A 16145-nucleotide genomic window follows, 5' to 3' on the forward strand; every position below is an offset into this window, starting at 1 on the left:
AGCAGCTGTCCTGTCTGTCAGGTGTGTAATGATGGCACCCCTCCAGTAGAGAGGCAGGACCATCTCCTGCCTCTTCGCCAGTCAGCCCTGAACTGAGCCAGCTTCTCTCCTTTTCTCCCCCCTCCAGGACTGGCATTGGCTGCAGGTGTAGCAGGATGGGGCTACTTGGGCCCATAGGCTCTCTTTAACCCCTTTTCTGCTGGTATGAAGTTTCTCTGATCCATCACACACATTTACAAGAAAAATATGAAATTGTGCCATGCCTTGTATTTTGTAACCTGCTCAGTAGAGATGTTCCTTTTGGTCTTCATTTGGCATTGAATAAAGGTATTATTATAAAACTTTATGAAATATTACTATTATTTGTATTGTAGTAGCACCTAGGAGCCCAAGTGATGGACCATGACCCCATTGTACCAGGCATTATACATCCTTTGAGCCCCATACACAGTCCACACCATCCTCTATATCACAGTCTTCTCACTTTTCCTGGAAGCCTTATCTTCTAACCAAATAGAAGTTTTGCCATTGCCTTCAGTGGAAGTCGGACTGGGCACCCGGAGAAGATGTACTATGTTTGTCCAAGGTCCACATATGTGTTATTTTGCTGGACTGTGATTTATGTGTCCATGGGCATTCATGGGACTAACTCCTCCGTTTTCACACACCTGCACCTGCAAAAGGCTTTGTCTTGTGATGGCATTCTGATGGTTTGCATTGAATGGCTGGTTGGGATGTACAAATTATTACTGTTATTCATTATTTGTATTACAGTAGCATCTTAGAGGCCTCAGTTAATCTGAGCCTGGTGTGCTACAAGCTTGTGACAATCAGGGTCCAGACACCTCGAAGTAGAACAAGGGATTTGAACCCCAAAGAATAAGCAGTTGAATCGACTGATTGTATAGAATGCTATAAAAACACATTGAGTAAGGTCTTTTATGAAAGCTTGTAATGTTCTAAACTTTAATAATCAGAGGATTTGTATTTGTGTATATAGAGAACTGTGCTCATAAAGCTTTGACTGCACCTCACAGCAGGGCAGTGAGCGATCAGACAGGTAGAGACACCTCCCAAGCCAGTTGTTTACATGAAACCACTTCAAGTACCCATCCACTGTCCAGCCCAAGAAAGGACAGCCATGGCCTACTAAAGTTATGGAAAGACACAGACATCCCATTTCTAAGAGGGGGAAAAAACAAAAGGGAAAAAAGCCTTTAAAAAACAAACTTGTGTCTGTGGTTTGACATCCAGAAACTGAGGGACAGTCACTTGGCAGACGCTGTACATGAAATGCTGGATCTTCCCTATGGTTAAAGGGTATGCTGGGAAACTGTTCAAAGGCAATGGGTAACTTGTATTAGAAAAGAGATTTTATCTCATATGGAAGTGTAAAGTCTGAGATTGTGTCTATAATCTGTATATGTTTGCTTTCCCTTCCTATTTCATCTCTGAATCTCTGGCTTTTCTATTAAATAATTTTTTTTTTTGTTTTTACCCCAGGCAGGTCTCTGTTGTGAAAACTGTGTGAAGTGTCCCCCCCCAAAGTGAAGTGGTGATGTGGGGGCTGGTTTCACACACTGGGGGTGGTGAACCAGAGGGGGAACAGTCAGGGTGTGTGATAGTTAAGAACTTGAGAAGGACAGATTTAGGGAGACTCAGGACCTGTTGGTGTCACCCTGCAAGGAGTAACTAAGCTGGTAAGAGCATGGGTGAGACCTTGTGCTTGTCGGGTGGCTCCTGGTGTCAAGGAATGAAACCAGAGCTGCACAACACAAAGGGCCCTAAGATTACTGGACTGGCAATGACAGAACCTCTTACTGGTCTAGGTGATCCCCAAAGCATCACAATTCTGTACAAACAGATAAAATAAGACAGTCTAGGCCAGGGGTCTCAAACACGCAGCCCATGGGCTGCATGCAGCCCGCGGAGCTATTTCCTGCGGCCCGCCATAGCCGCTGACTCCCCCCACTTCACTCCCCAGTGTGACGTGTCCCCGCTCCTCTGCCTACCTACCAGCGCTTCCCGCTGTCAAACAGCTGTTTGGCAGTGTTTAGGACTTTCCAGGAGGGAGTGGGGAGGAGCAGGGATGTGGCATGCTCAGGGGAGGAGGCGGAGAAGAGGTGGGGCCAGGGCAGGGATTTGGGGAAGGGGTTAGAATAGGGGCAGGGTGGGGGAGCATGAGCTGTATGCTATTCTGGTTTATGCATCATCAACAGAACTTTTGACTATGAGTCTAATCCAACCCCCACTGAAGTCAATGCCATTCTTTCCATTGATTTCAATGGGAGTTAGACAAGACCCTAAATTCCAGTTGCAGAATGTAGTACTGGTGAAGAAGCATGAGTGAGAAAGAACACTGCTGGACTGAAATTACAAGATACATTTGCAGATCTGTGTAAAGGGGTCCACTCACCGCAGGAGCACCTCCTTGTGGGTACTCCACCCTTTTAAGCCTCTTGTAAGAATCCCTAATCCAGGACAGAACCACTGGGTTTACTCTCCTCCTAACCTCCTCCTTGTCTCTAGCCAACTCCCTTTCACTCTAGGGAGTGGTTGCAGACCTCCACCCTGCAGCCTCCTTCCTGCTGTCACTTCCTGGCTTTATCATCCTAGCCCAGATCTTCCCCATGCTGGGCTTCATCTTCCATTAGTTCATATCAATCCCTGGCTTCCCTCCAGGTGCCACATATAAGGTTAATTGGCCCTTTCTGGCCCACATTTACCCACTCAGGGCTTGTGTGGGATGGACACCCCACCACAGGCTGACAGAATTTTTTTTTAACTCATACAATTAACAAATTAACGCTGCCAGCTAAGTGGCCAAAAATGAAATGACTGTCAAAATTAGCATTGACTTTTCGCGTTACAGTTTTTAAAAAGTTAATACATTGACTTTTAATAGCATACTATATTGCTCTTCATTTTTTACTATACTTTTGTATCGTTGCATGAAAAGGTTTCAGTGATGCGGCCTTCGGGCCAATGTACTAGTCCTCATGTGGCCCTCGTGGTGATTTGAGTTTGAGATCCCTGATCTAGGCTCCAGAGATCTCAAATAAATCTTTCTGAACGAAGGGAGTAGCATGTCACTTTGCGCAATATAGTTATGTTATTCCCACAATCAATAAGGTGATAACGGTGATATTTTCTCCTGCAGAACAGGTCTATATCATTATCAGCTTCCCCCCCCATTACATTCATACACTCTATGACTGTAGGTATTTATGTTCAGTCAATCTACAGAGTGCTGCTAACAGATAGGGCCCTACCAAATTCATGGTCCATTTTGGTCAATTTCACGGTCATAGGATTTTAACAATCGTAAATTTAATGATTTCAGCTATTTAAATCTAAAATTTCACTGTGTTGTAATTGTAGGGATCCTGACCCAAAAAGGAGTTGTGGGGGGATCGCAAAGTTATTGTGGGTGGGTGGTTTGCGGTACTGCTACCCTTACCTCTGTGCTGCTGCTGGCAGCGGTGCAGAAGTAAGGATGGCATGGTATGGTACTGCCACCTTTACTTCTGCGCTGCTGCCTGCAGAGCTGGGCCCTCAGTCAGCAGCCACCACTCTCCTGCTGCCCAACACTGAAGGCAGCAGCGCAGAAGTAAGGGTGGCATGGTATAGTATTGCCACCCTTACTTCTGTGCTGCTGCTGGTGGAGCGCTGCCTTCAGAGCTGGGCACCTGGCCAACAGCCGCCGCTCTCTGGCTGCCCAGCTCTGAAGGCAGTGCAGAAGTAAGGATGGCAATACCGTGACTCCCTTAAGATAACCTTGCGACCCCCCTGCAACTCCCTTTAGGGTCAGGACCCCCAGTTTGAGAAACGCTAATCTCCCCTGTGAAATCTGTATAGTATAGGGTAAAAGCGCACAAAAGACTAGATTTCACAGGGGGAGGCCAGATTTCAGAGTCCGTGACGTATTTTTCATGGCCGTGAATTTGGTAGGGCCCTACTGATAGATTAATCTGCTTGTTTATAAGGTTTATCAGCTAGTCACATTACTCCATCATCTAGGCAGATTTCCATGAATGATTATTATCATGGAGCTTGTATATAGGGTGACCAGATAGCAAGTGTGAAAAATCGGGACGGGGGTAGGGGGTAATAGGCACCTATATAAGAAAAAGCCCTGAATATCAGGACTGTCCCTATAAAATTGGGACATCTGGTCACCCTATTTGTATAATACAGAACCAGGGCAAGAAAAAGAGAAACTGTTATTATTCCAGTACGCTTGATGTCAAATTTTGACCTTACTGTAACTATTGTAATATGAAAGTGTAACGTGCAGCATATTTCAAACCTAATGTACACTGGCCAGTCTTCAGCCTCATTCAGACATTACCCTGTACTGTGTTTTTCTGGACAGAAGCCAAGCTTTCCTTCCTGCAATTCCCATGATTCCTGGAAACAGAGTGAATCTTCTAGAAAACCGGTTGTCCAGTCAGGAGAGGACCACAGCTGTTCTCCTAGATCAGGCCTTTCGAATCAAAGATGACATTGTTTCTTATCTTCAAGGAAGTAAGGGCCATCAACAGGGGGAGACAACAGCACGACAACTACTGGAAAACCACATACAGACTATTACAAGCATAGTTAAGAAGCTCAGCCATGATATAGAGGTAGGTCTGCATTTGTTCTTGGAGCTGGTGGGATTTGTTGCAGCTCTAGTTTCCTATGATTCAGTCAGGACCAATATATTTTTCAACTATAGAAATATACTTAATATTGTATAAGCAGCTAATATTAATATACCTTTGCTCTCCCTGAGAGGCCAGCTACCCACTTCTGCCCCAGTTATTGAGCACGGTACAGTTCTCAGAGACTTCTTGGCCTTCTCAAAAGGTTAGATTTTCTTCTGTGGCTAAGATCTGCATCAGCAGGGACATCAGGGAGCTAATTACTGTTCCCTGATTCCCCTATGCAAGGATCATTTACAACTGGCCATATACGGACAGATTCAGGCCCCATTTTGTTTCCAGAGTGGCACAAATGGCCTGGAAAAGGGAGATAATTTGGCTCAAAGATTCTGCTCATTAGAAGTTGGAACATTCTTGGACTTGTTAAAAACACATGGAGACATAAAATACCGGTTGGCCTGATGAACAGAGAAACCCATAGTTGTTTAGGGCTTTGTGATGGGGTGAATTTCTAAAGATTTGTATCCAACCCCTTTAGGGCTGAATATCTTCCAGGATCAAGTTTTTCATCAGATTTCTAATCTGTCATTATTTCAACTGGACCAGGGAACACCCTCTCTCGCCCTATAGGAGTGCTTGCAGTTCCATGTGAAACCAGGATATGCAAAGGCTTGTGAAAGTAAAAATAAAACAGTTAATAGAGCTTAGCACTGTGGTAATTAAATGAGAAGATGAGAATTTAAACTATTGAACCCTCAAGAAATGCTAACAATAAAGTTCTCAGTGGCACTCACCAGAAATATGGACGATTGATAGCAACTCCAAGATTAATTGTACTGAAATTGTCACTTAAAATTCCTCTGTTCCACACTTCAGCGCTTGAATTTGGTCTCCAGATTTGCTGCAGCCTTAGCTGCCCAGCTTCCCAGCACACCAAGACAACAGTGCCATGGGGAGCCCTTGAAGCACTGGTGCCTTCATTCAAGGGCACTTGGTTCCTTCAGTGCCACTGCCTCAGCAGTCCTGCACCCCAGGCAGCTGTGCTGGAGGAAGCCAGTATCTCTGCACCAGGGCACTAGAATTTGAAGGGTTCCCTGGCATTGCTGCCTCAGCTCCGTGGAGCAATAAAGCAACAGAGACCTTCGATAGGGCCCTTCAAGCCTTGGTGCAGAGTTCCCTCACAACCCAGGCCCCCTGGATAGCACCCATCCCTCCCATGCAGGCATCTACAACCAAATCACTCATCTTCCATCCCATAATTCCTATATGCTCACTGACCCACCTTCATTTCCCCTGGTGCACCACAGAAATTGTACTGAGACAATCCCTGCCCCAAAGAGCTTACAATTTATTTGTTCTGTTTATAAAGTGCCTAGCAAAAGGGGGACCTGGTCCATAATGGGGGCTGCTAGGTGCTCCCACAATACAAACATTATTAATAATTATTAATTATTATTAATAATAATAAATATAGGTTTCAGAGTAGCAGCCGTGTTAGTCTGTATCCGCAAAAATAACAGGAGTACTTGTGGCACCTTAGAGACTAACAAATTTATTAGAGCATAAGCTTTCGTGGGCTACAACCCACTTCTTCGGAGCCAGGGTGAGCATATATATGCTAAAAATCATAAATCATAGCCTTTATTTTTAAAGGTATACAAATCAAGTAATTTACCCTCCACCCCCAAAATCTGAGTACTTTAAAATTGTTATAATCTTGGGGTATTCTCTAACCTGGAATTCATTTTTTAACTCCACCACAGAATGTAATAGTCACTATTAATTCAGATCTTGGCAAAGGCAACTGATAGGAAGAATTTAAGTTAACAAACTGTGTTCCCAGAACCATCCTGACATTTTGATGACATCATTAACAATGCTCAGCAAAAGAGGTAACCACAATACAGTCATCAAATAGTTCTGGCTGGTGTTGCATAAGAAACAGCAGGACAAAAGCAATCAGTGTTTGTCAGATGGAAAACAACAAAACCATTAGTGAAAGAAACACTTAAAAATGATTGAACACTGACTTTGACCAGCATTGAACAGCTTTCACAGGTGCAGTTATTTGAATATATTTCACTCCCCCAAGGCTGGCAAGTTGTGGAAATTTAATACTGTTTGGAGTCCAGGGAATTAGATGAAGAACTGGAGTAGTGATTTCTCTCAATAAATAGGATATTGGTGCTTTCCATCTTAATAAATGAAAGACAGATACTGCTTTTGTCAACCAAAGAGCAGGTGTCTTTCATTCAACATTTCATATTTCTGGATTTATCGCACCACATTTGCCTTGTTAGGCATACTACAAATGAATCATTTGAGCTGTGCTAATACACTTGACCTTTTGAGAATAACATTTTTCTACCAAAGAACAAAAATAAATGTATAGTCAGGGCTCACTATTTCGGATGCATGTCATGTGCATTGTCACTACAGCTGTGCCGACAGAATGAAAAGATTGTCATTACGTTTTGCTCTCCACATTTCCCAGCCCCCTCAGTTCTCTCATGTGCCATCTCTCTCAAGCCAATGCTAGAATGCCTCCTTCTGCTGCAGAGATGTTACAGAGCTGATGTAGGGGCCATTTATGTTAGGGGTATTCCCTGGTGGCATTCGGGCCCTTATGGCTGCCCTATGACCGCTTTGCACCAATCTAAGTGGTATTAAAAAGGGCCACAGGTCAAAGATAAATCAGGCCTATAATTTTTTCTGACTGTTTGACAGTGTGTTAAAACAAGTCAGAAAAATTTCTGTTAACTCTCAGAAATACATGGGATGGGCTCAGACAGTCAGGGATTCAGAACAAGGGCCATGTGACTTTCATCTATATCACTTCCACAATACAGCCAAAGTCAGCTCAATATCTACAATGCATCACAAAAGCTGCCTTCAAAACTTTTGCTAAATTCTGTGTAACAAAGATAAAACTGTACCCAGCTTCAATGATAATTTTACTGATTCAAAAATGTTGCATTAAGCACTGCATGTTCGAAGAAGCTCCAGGAACTTGACAACAGGCAAATCTCAAGTTACTCTGATTTTACATAGAATGCTTTACTCAGCTCTAATCAACGGATAGCTTGAAAAATCTGCTACTGTGTTTGTGCAGTATGGAAGTTTTCAATGTATATATCCTCTCTCCTGCTCAAATTGGAACTCATCCTAAAATGTTTACTCAACTCTGTTAGTTATATCAGATAGACAGAATCAGAGGTGGGGCTGGTAGCACAACTTCATGTTAAGGTTGCCTGCCAGTTCCCATTATATGACCCTGTTTTCAGTTACTTATAACTTTGCCAAACCTTATCTGTTCAAGCTCAAATGTCCCATGCTGGGTGTGTGCCTCAGCTTCATATATATATATATATATATATATATATATATATATACACACACACACACAAATCTTCAGCCAAAATGGAATAGCCACTTCTGAGAACAAGGCTAATGAAAAATACAATGTTTTGCCCATGTTAAAAAAAATCACAGGGTTGTGCTTTGGACGTATTAACTGCTATATCCTGTAATGCTAAGTCTCTGGAAAAAAAAGTCAGGTCCTAGATGACTCAAAGACTGTACGGCACAAAGGGACCATCATGACCATCTAGTCTGTCCTCCTGCATATCGCAGGTCACAGAACTTCACCCACCCATTCCTGTAATAGGCCCATAACTTCTGGCTGAGTTATTGAAGTCCTCAAATCTTCATTTAAAGACTTAAAGTTACAGACAATCTACCATATACTCTAGGTCAAACCAGCAAGAGACCCATGACCAATCCTTCAGAGGAAGGCTAAAAAACCCCATGGTCTCTGCCAATCTGACCTAGGGAAAATTCCTTCTCAACCTCAAATCTGGCAATCAATTAGACGATAAGTATGTGGGCGAGACCAACCAGCCCAACACCTGGGAAAGAATTCTTGGTAGTAACTCAGAGCCCTCCCCATCTAGTGTCCCATCTTGTAGCAATTGGAGATATTTGCTAATAGCAGTTGCACATGGGCTGTATGTCATTGTAGACAATCTCTTCATACCATCCCCTCCAAAAATGTATCAAGCTCAGTACTAAAACAAGTTAGGATTTTTTTTTGCCCCCACTACTTCCCTTGGAACTTCACTCTTCTGATGGTTAGAAACCTTTGTCTAATTTCATGCCTAAACTTCTTGATGGCCATTTTATATACATTTTTTTCTTGTGCCAACATTTGCCCTTAACTTAAATAATTTCTCTCCCTCCCATGGTGTTTATCCCTCTCATGTATTTATAGCGAGCAATAATAACTCCTCTCAGACTTCATTTTGTTAGGCTTAACAAGCCAAGCTCCTTAAGTCATAGATTCATAGATTCATAGATTCTAGGACTGGAAGGGACCTCGAGAGGTCATCGAGTCCAGTCCCCTGCCCGCATGGCAGGACCAAATACTGTCTAGACCATCCCTGATAGACATTTATCTAACCTACTCTTAAATATCTCCAGAGATGGAGATTCCACAACCTCCCTAGGCAATTTATTCCAGTGTTTAACCACCCTGACAGTTAGGAACTTTTTCCTAATGTCCAACCTAGACCTCCCTTGCTGCAGTTTAAGCCCATTGCTTCTTGTTCTATCCTCAGAGGCTAAGGTGAACAAGTTTTCTCCCTCCTCCTTATGACACCCTTTTAGATACCTGAAAACTGCTATCATGTCTCCTCTCAGTCTTCTCTTTTCCAAACTAAACAAACCCAATTCTTTCAGCCTTCCTTCATAGGTCATGTTCTCAAGACCTTTAATCATTCTTGTTGCTCTTCTCTGCACCCTTTCCAATTTCTCCACATCTTTCTTGAAATGCGGTGCCCAGAACTGGACACAATACTCCAGCTGAGGCCTAACCAGAGCAGAGTAGAGCGGAAGAATGACTTCTCGTGTCTCCTTTCATAAGGGAGGTTCCCCATTCCTCTGATCATCCAAGTAGCCTTTCTCTGCACCTGTTCCAGTTTGAATTAATCTTTCTTTAACAAGGGAGACCAGAATTGCACACAGTATTCTAAATGAGGTCTCACCCAATGCCTTGTATAATGATAACAACACTTCCCTGTCTTTACTGGAAATACCTCGTCTGATGCATCCAAGGATTGCATTAGTCTTTTTCATGGCTGCATTATATTGGCGGCTCTTAATCATCCTGTGATTGACCAAAACACCCAGGTCTTTCTCCTTCTCTGTCGCTTCAACTGATACATCTCCATCTTATAGCAAAAATTCTTGTTGTTAGTCCCTAAGTGCATGATCTTTCACTTTGCATTGTTAAATTTCACCCCATTTCTATTACTCCAATTTTCAAGGTCATTCAAATCTTCTTGTATGATATTCCGGTCCTTCTCCATATTGGTAATATATCCCAACTTTGTGTCACCTGCAGATTTTATTAGCACACTCCTACTTTTTGTGCCTAGGTATTAGTGAAAATGTTAAGTAAGATTGGTCCCAGCACCAGTCCCTGAAGAACTCCACTGGTAACTTCTGTGACCGAAAGCATCCCTCTATTCACACTGTACACACCATTGTAATAGTCTTAATACAAAATATGCTTTGGGAGGTATCATTTGAAAACTGATAACTTGCTGGTCAATAATATCATGGTGAAATGTGTGTAGCAAAATTATATGTAAAGTTATTAATACCCACGTATAATGTTGCTAGCACATGTTCAAACCCACACAATCTTGACTAGCCAAAAGTTGTTAAAGAGTTCTGTCTTAAAAAAAGGAATGTGTGTTTACTTCAGTTTACATATAAGTAGTATACAGGGCAGGAGGAGGGGGAAACGACAGGAGACAAGGCAAATCTGCATTTCAGCATACACACGGAGAAGAAAGAGCATGGAGCCAACTTCACCACCAGACTCCACGTCGCCTTCTTTATGGTTTGAATAAACTTTGCTTTGAGGGGTAATCCTCAGAAGAGTCCACTTGAAAGGGTGACTGGACTATAAAAGTGAGTATTGGAATCAGGCATGGAGATTACATAAGCATCTCCCAGATTCCTAGTTTAAAGCTCGTTCAATCAGTTGTGCCAACCTCTATCCCAGAAGTCTATTTTCCTCCCTGCTCAGGTGGAGTCTATCCCATGAGAACAGTCCTCTGTCCGTGAATGCTTCCCAGTGGTCGAACATCCCCAAACCCTCCTTATAGCACCACTGCCTGAGCCATCGTAATATTGTCTCATCTTCATTGTCCTCTTCTAGGGACAGGTAGAATTCCACTGAAGATCACCTGAGCTCCCATTTCTTTAAGTGTCTTTCTTGGTCTGGTGTAGTCTTCCTTGATGTGCCCCAGCAAAAATCTAGCAGTATCATTTGTTTCCACGTGAAGGACAATCCGTGGATTCCTTCCTGCTCCCATTAGGATCCTCTTCAGCCTCAGGTCCATATCCCATATCTTAGATTCCAAAATTTTGAGCACCCAAAATAAGTAGATTTTTTTACCTTAAACTTTCTGTGCCTTAGTTATCCATCTGTAAAATGGGAGTAATACCACACTCTTACCTCACAGGATGTTTTTAAAATAAATTAATGTTTGAGAAGCACTCAGATGTTATAATGATGAACACCTTTGAAAAGCACATGAGAAAATTAATAACTCTATCTTCAGAGTAGGGTTTGAGTAGAATATAGTAATTAAGGTATGTGCCCACACATTGAACAATGAGGATAAAACAGTTCATGCTGTACACTTGAATGCAGCCTGGGTCCTATGGAAAAAAATAGCATGTGATCATATAATTAAAGACTGAATCATAATGCATATGCACAAAGGGGGCAAATTAAGTTTTCATAGGCAACCTTCATTTGGGATTTCCTGACTTTTGATTGCTTGACTTTGCAAACTTAATGTTCTTGCAATGTAGTTTTTATTTGTGTAATTTAGATAGACACTATAAAGGAGTACTGCTGTGCTGTAGAAATTGAAATGAAAACTTTGACAACTCCTTCTTTAAAGGATGTTTTTGCTAAGCTCTGAAATATTAATAAATGAATAATGAAGTGGTAAACTAAACAAGCTAATAGGATGTGACTATGAATTTATAGGTTTTGGAGAAACAAATAAGAACAAGAGATAATGTTGCAACAGGAACAACTTTTGCTGTTCAAAGTTTGGACCATAAATACCTATATGGATTTGGGGACCTGCGTGGAAGGGTGGCCAGGTAAGTAAAACATAATGGGCCTTTCTCACTTTCTCTGCTTTAGGTATGTAAAGGGGCCTTAAAGTGGGTATAAGAACATAAGAACGGCCATACTGGTTCAGACCAAAGGTCCATCTAGCCCAGTATACTGTCTTCTGACAGTGGCCAATGCCAGGTGTCCCAGAGGAAATGAACAAAACAGGTAATCATCACGTGATCCATATCCTGTCGCCCATTCCCAGCTTCTGGGAAACAGAGGCTAGGGACACCATCTCTGCCCATCCTGGTTAATAGGCATCGATGGACCTATCCTCCATGAACTTATCTAGTTCTTTTTTGAACCCTGTTATAGTCTTAGCCTTCACAACATGCTCTGGCAAGGAGTTCCATAGGTTGACTGTGCGTTGTATGAAAAAATATTTCCTTTTGTTTGTTTTAAACCTGCTGCCTATTAATTTCATTTGGTGACCTCTAGTTTTTCTGTTATGAGACGGAGTAAATAACACTTCCTTATTTACTTTCTCCATACCAGTCATGATTTTATAGACCTCTATCATATCTCCCTTAGTCATCTCTTTGCCATGCTGAAAAGTCCCAGTCTTATTAATCGCTCCTCAGATGTCAGCCTTTCCATACCCCTAATAATTTTTGTTGCCCTTTTCTGAACCTTTTCCAATTCCAATATATCTTTTTTGAGATGGGGCGACCACATCTGCATGCAGTATTCAAGCAGTGGGCGGACCATGGATTTATGTAGATGCAATATGATATTTTCTGTATTATTTAATATCCATTTCTTAATGATTCCCAACATTCTGTTAGCTTTTTTGACTGCCGCTGCACAGAGTGGCTGTTTTCAGAGAACTATCCACAATGATTCAAAGATCTCTTTCTTGAGTGGTAACAGCTAATTTAGACCCCATCATTTTATATGTCTAGTTGTCTAGATTATGTTTTCCAATGTGCATTACTTTGCATTTATCAACATTGAATTTCATTTGCCATTTTGTTGCCCAGTCACCCAGTTTTGTGAGATCTTTTTGTAGCTCTTCGCAGTCTGCTTTGGACTTAACTATCTTGAGTAGATTTGTATTATCTGCAAATTTTGCCACCTCACTGTTTACTCCTTTTTCCAGATCATTTATGAATATGTTGAATAGGATTGGTCCAGTACAGACCCGTGGGGGACACCACTATTTACCTCTCTCATTGTGAAAACTGACCATTTATTCCTACCTTTTGTTTCCTATCTTTTAACCAGTTACCAATCTATGAGAGAACCTTCCCTCTTATCCCCATGACAATATACTTTACTCCCTTTTACATTGCCAGAGCAGTGTGAAGTGTTCTTAGTGTAAATAAGAATCAGGTTCAATCTGTTAGTAAAATACAGTACCAGGTTTACAATGGTGCCAATGGTGCCATGATGCCAGGCCCACACTCAGAAGGGGCCCTGGCATCCAGACTGTGGACCTGCCCTCTGCTCCACCCACGCTCTGTCCGGAGGCTCTGCCTCACTCAGCCTCTTCTCCCCAAGGCCCCACCCGGAGCTCGCTCCTGTCTGATCCCGGCCCGCCCCTGCTCACTCCTCTCCGCCCCTTCTCCACCATGTTAGCAATGGGCAGGGCCTCAGGGGAAGAGGCCGAGTGGGGGGTGGAGCCTCAGGGCAGAGCACAGGTGGGGCCTCAGGGAGAAGAGGCTGAGCGGAGGTGTGACCTTGGGGCAGAGCATGGGCGGAGCAGGGGGTGGGGTCCCGGTTCAGGTATTGGAGCCAAAAAGATTAATCCGGCCCTGGTAAAATATATAATGCTAATGAATAATAATTACATCTTTTGGACTCAGTTCTTCCTCAAAAACATATAACATTTTAGAGATATTATCCTTGATGTGCTGGCTAGATTTCAACTTGAGTAATTACATTTCCCCATCTAAATTCCCCTGTAGTTTCAATTATATATGGCATAGAATTCTTCATTTCCTCTCCTAAAACTGAGAACAGCAACACTACTGTACGACAGCTAAGTACCACTGTGTTCCACCCCAGAGATGGATGCATTTTAGTGGTGGATGCAGGGATAGCTGTAGTCTGTAAAGTGCATTCAATATTTTGGAATATGTAGATGAGTGCTGTGCTGGGGGAATTTTCAGGGTGCTAGGGAAAGATAGATTTCTTCCCCTCAGGCTATGCTGTGGCAAATATTGCCCAGATAACTTGCACCTAATAAAGAGTTGGCTGAGGAGCTCTCTGGCCCGCTGATGTTAATTTTTACTAAATCTGGAATAGTGGGGGAATTCCAGAAGACAGAAGGGTGCCAGTATTGTACCAATATTAAAAAGGGCAAGCAGAATGTCCATTCTGGTTAGTCTGATATCAGTGCCGGTCAAAAGAAAGGAAAAGCGGATATGGTATTCAACGGATAAAGAATTAAAAAATAGTAGGAATATAATTAATGCCAGTCAATATGGTTTTATGGCAAACAGGTCTTGTCAAACAAACCTGATTTTATTCTTCTATGAGATTACAGGTTTGGTTGATGAAGGCAACTGTGTAAATGTAATATACCTAGTCTTTTGTATGGTGTTTGGCTTAGCACTGCACAACATTCTGATTTAAAAAATACAATACACTATACAATATCTATAGAGCACATGATGAATGCATTGAGAATGCATTGGCTAGTGGACAGATCTCAAAAAGTAGGGGAATCATCATTGAATGGGGTGTCTTTAGTGGGGTTCTGCAGAAACCGGTACTAGTCCCGACTCTATTCAACATTTTTATCAATGATCTGGAAGTAAACATAAAATCACTGCTAATAAAATTTGCAGATGACACAAAGATTGATAGAATGGTAAATAATGATGAGGACAGTGCAGTCATAGTGTGGTCTGGATCGCTTGGTAATGTAGTCTTATCCAAACAAAATGCAAAACGTGCAGCCCAATGCAGTTATACATCTAGGAACAATGAATGCAGGCCATGCCTACAAGATGAGCGAACTGTATTGTGGAAAGCAGTGTCTGTGAAAAGGATTTAAGGGTCACAGTGGACAGGCAATTAAATGTGTGTCCCTAGTGCAATGCTGTGGCAAGAAGAGCTAATGTGATTCTTGGATGTGTAGACAGGGAAGTAGTGAGTACGAGTAAGGAAGTAATTTTACCTGTGTATTTGGCATTGGTGAGACCAATACAAGAATACTGGTGTCCACATTTTAAAAAGAATGTTGAAAAATTGGAGAGGTCCCAGAAAAGAGCCACTAAAATGATTCAAGGTCTGCAGAAAATGTCTTCCAGTGAGAGACTTAAAGATCTCAGTCTGTTTAGTTTATCAAAAAAGTTTGAGAGGTGACTTGATCACAGTGTATAAGTACCTTCATGAGGAGAAAATGCTGGTCCTAAAGGGCTCTTTAATCTAGTGGAGAAAGGCCTAACAAGATCCAATGCCTGGACTCTGAAGCTAGACAAATTTAAGTTAGATACAAAATTTTAACAATGAGGTGATTAACTACTGGAACAAACTACCAAAGGAAGTGATGGATTCTCCATCTCTTGATGTCTTCATATCAAGACTGGCTGCTTTTCTGGAAGTCATCTGTTAATCAAACACAAATTACTGGGCTCAATGCAGGGATAACTAGGTGAAATGTAATGGCCTGTGGGGCTGTCCATGAATTATGTGACATATTACAGGGTGGGGCCTTAATTCTGTGTGTGTTTTTTCAGTGATACAAGGGCATAGTCTTGAAAAAACAGTGTTACATAAATTGTGGACAGCCCCTGTCATATACAGGAGTTGAGACTAGGTGATCTAATGCCTCCTTCTAGCTTTAAACTCTAATAATCTATTGTACTTCTAGGGCTGTAGCAACTCCCAGGGAAGAATCATGCCCCTTCCAGAAGGGGAACGGTCACAAGATTAATTATATAGGGATGGATCCACTAGCCATCCACCAGGCCTGACAGCAAACGTGTCCCAGTTAGCTCCAAGGAGCTCTGTATTCCATGCATCTGCAATCCTCCCTCTTCTCCACCACTTTTTCCTCACTCCCACACCAGGGATAGAACTGCAGTAGGTTGCCAGCACTTGGGGATCCCAGCCTTTGGAGTGAAGTATTCGCCCCCGAGGAAGCCAAATTTCCAGCTTGGCAGTGCTGGAAACCTATTTTCATTATACATATTGGGCCAGATTCTCTACTAGTGTAAATTAACACATTTCTATTATAGTCCATGGAGTTATGCCAATTTACACCAGCTGAGATTCTGGCCCATTATATTAGTCACTTGATAAGCAGAGGGTTGCAAAACCCCATTTTTCAGTTGCTCAGAACTGTC

The 16145-nt window shown here is 42.3% G+C and overlaps 1 protein-coding gene across 1 annotated transcript in view; it reads left to right on the plus strand.

The window, feature by feature from the left end:
* Positions 1–3496: 3496 nt before the first annotated feature.
* Positions 3497–16145, plus strand: part of FAM81B (family with sequence similarity 81 member B) — a 40327-nt gene continuing 27678 nt past the window's right edge. Inside the window, exons 1-3 of the mRNA XM_065405892.1 lie at positions 3497–3504; positions 4328–4628; positions 11716–11834. Of these exons, the coding sequence (XP_065261964.1) occupies positions 3497–3504; positions 4328–4628; positions 11716–11834 (428 nt within the window). The remainder of the gene's footprint in view (positions 3505–4327; positions 4629–11715; positions 11835–16145) is intronic.

This window comes from Emys orbicularis, chromosome 6 (genome assembly GCF_028017835.1).
Source record: "Emys orbicularis isolate rEmyOrb1 chromosome 6, rEmyOrb1.hap1, whole genome shotgun sequence".
Classification (NCBI taxonomy): Eukaryota; Metazoa; Chordata; order Testudines; family Emydidae; genus Emys; species Emys orbicularis.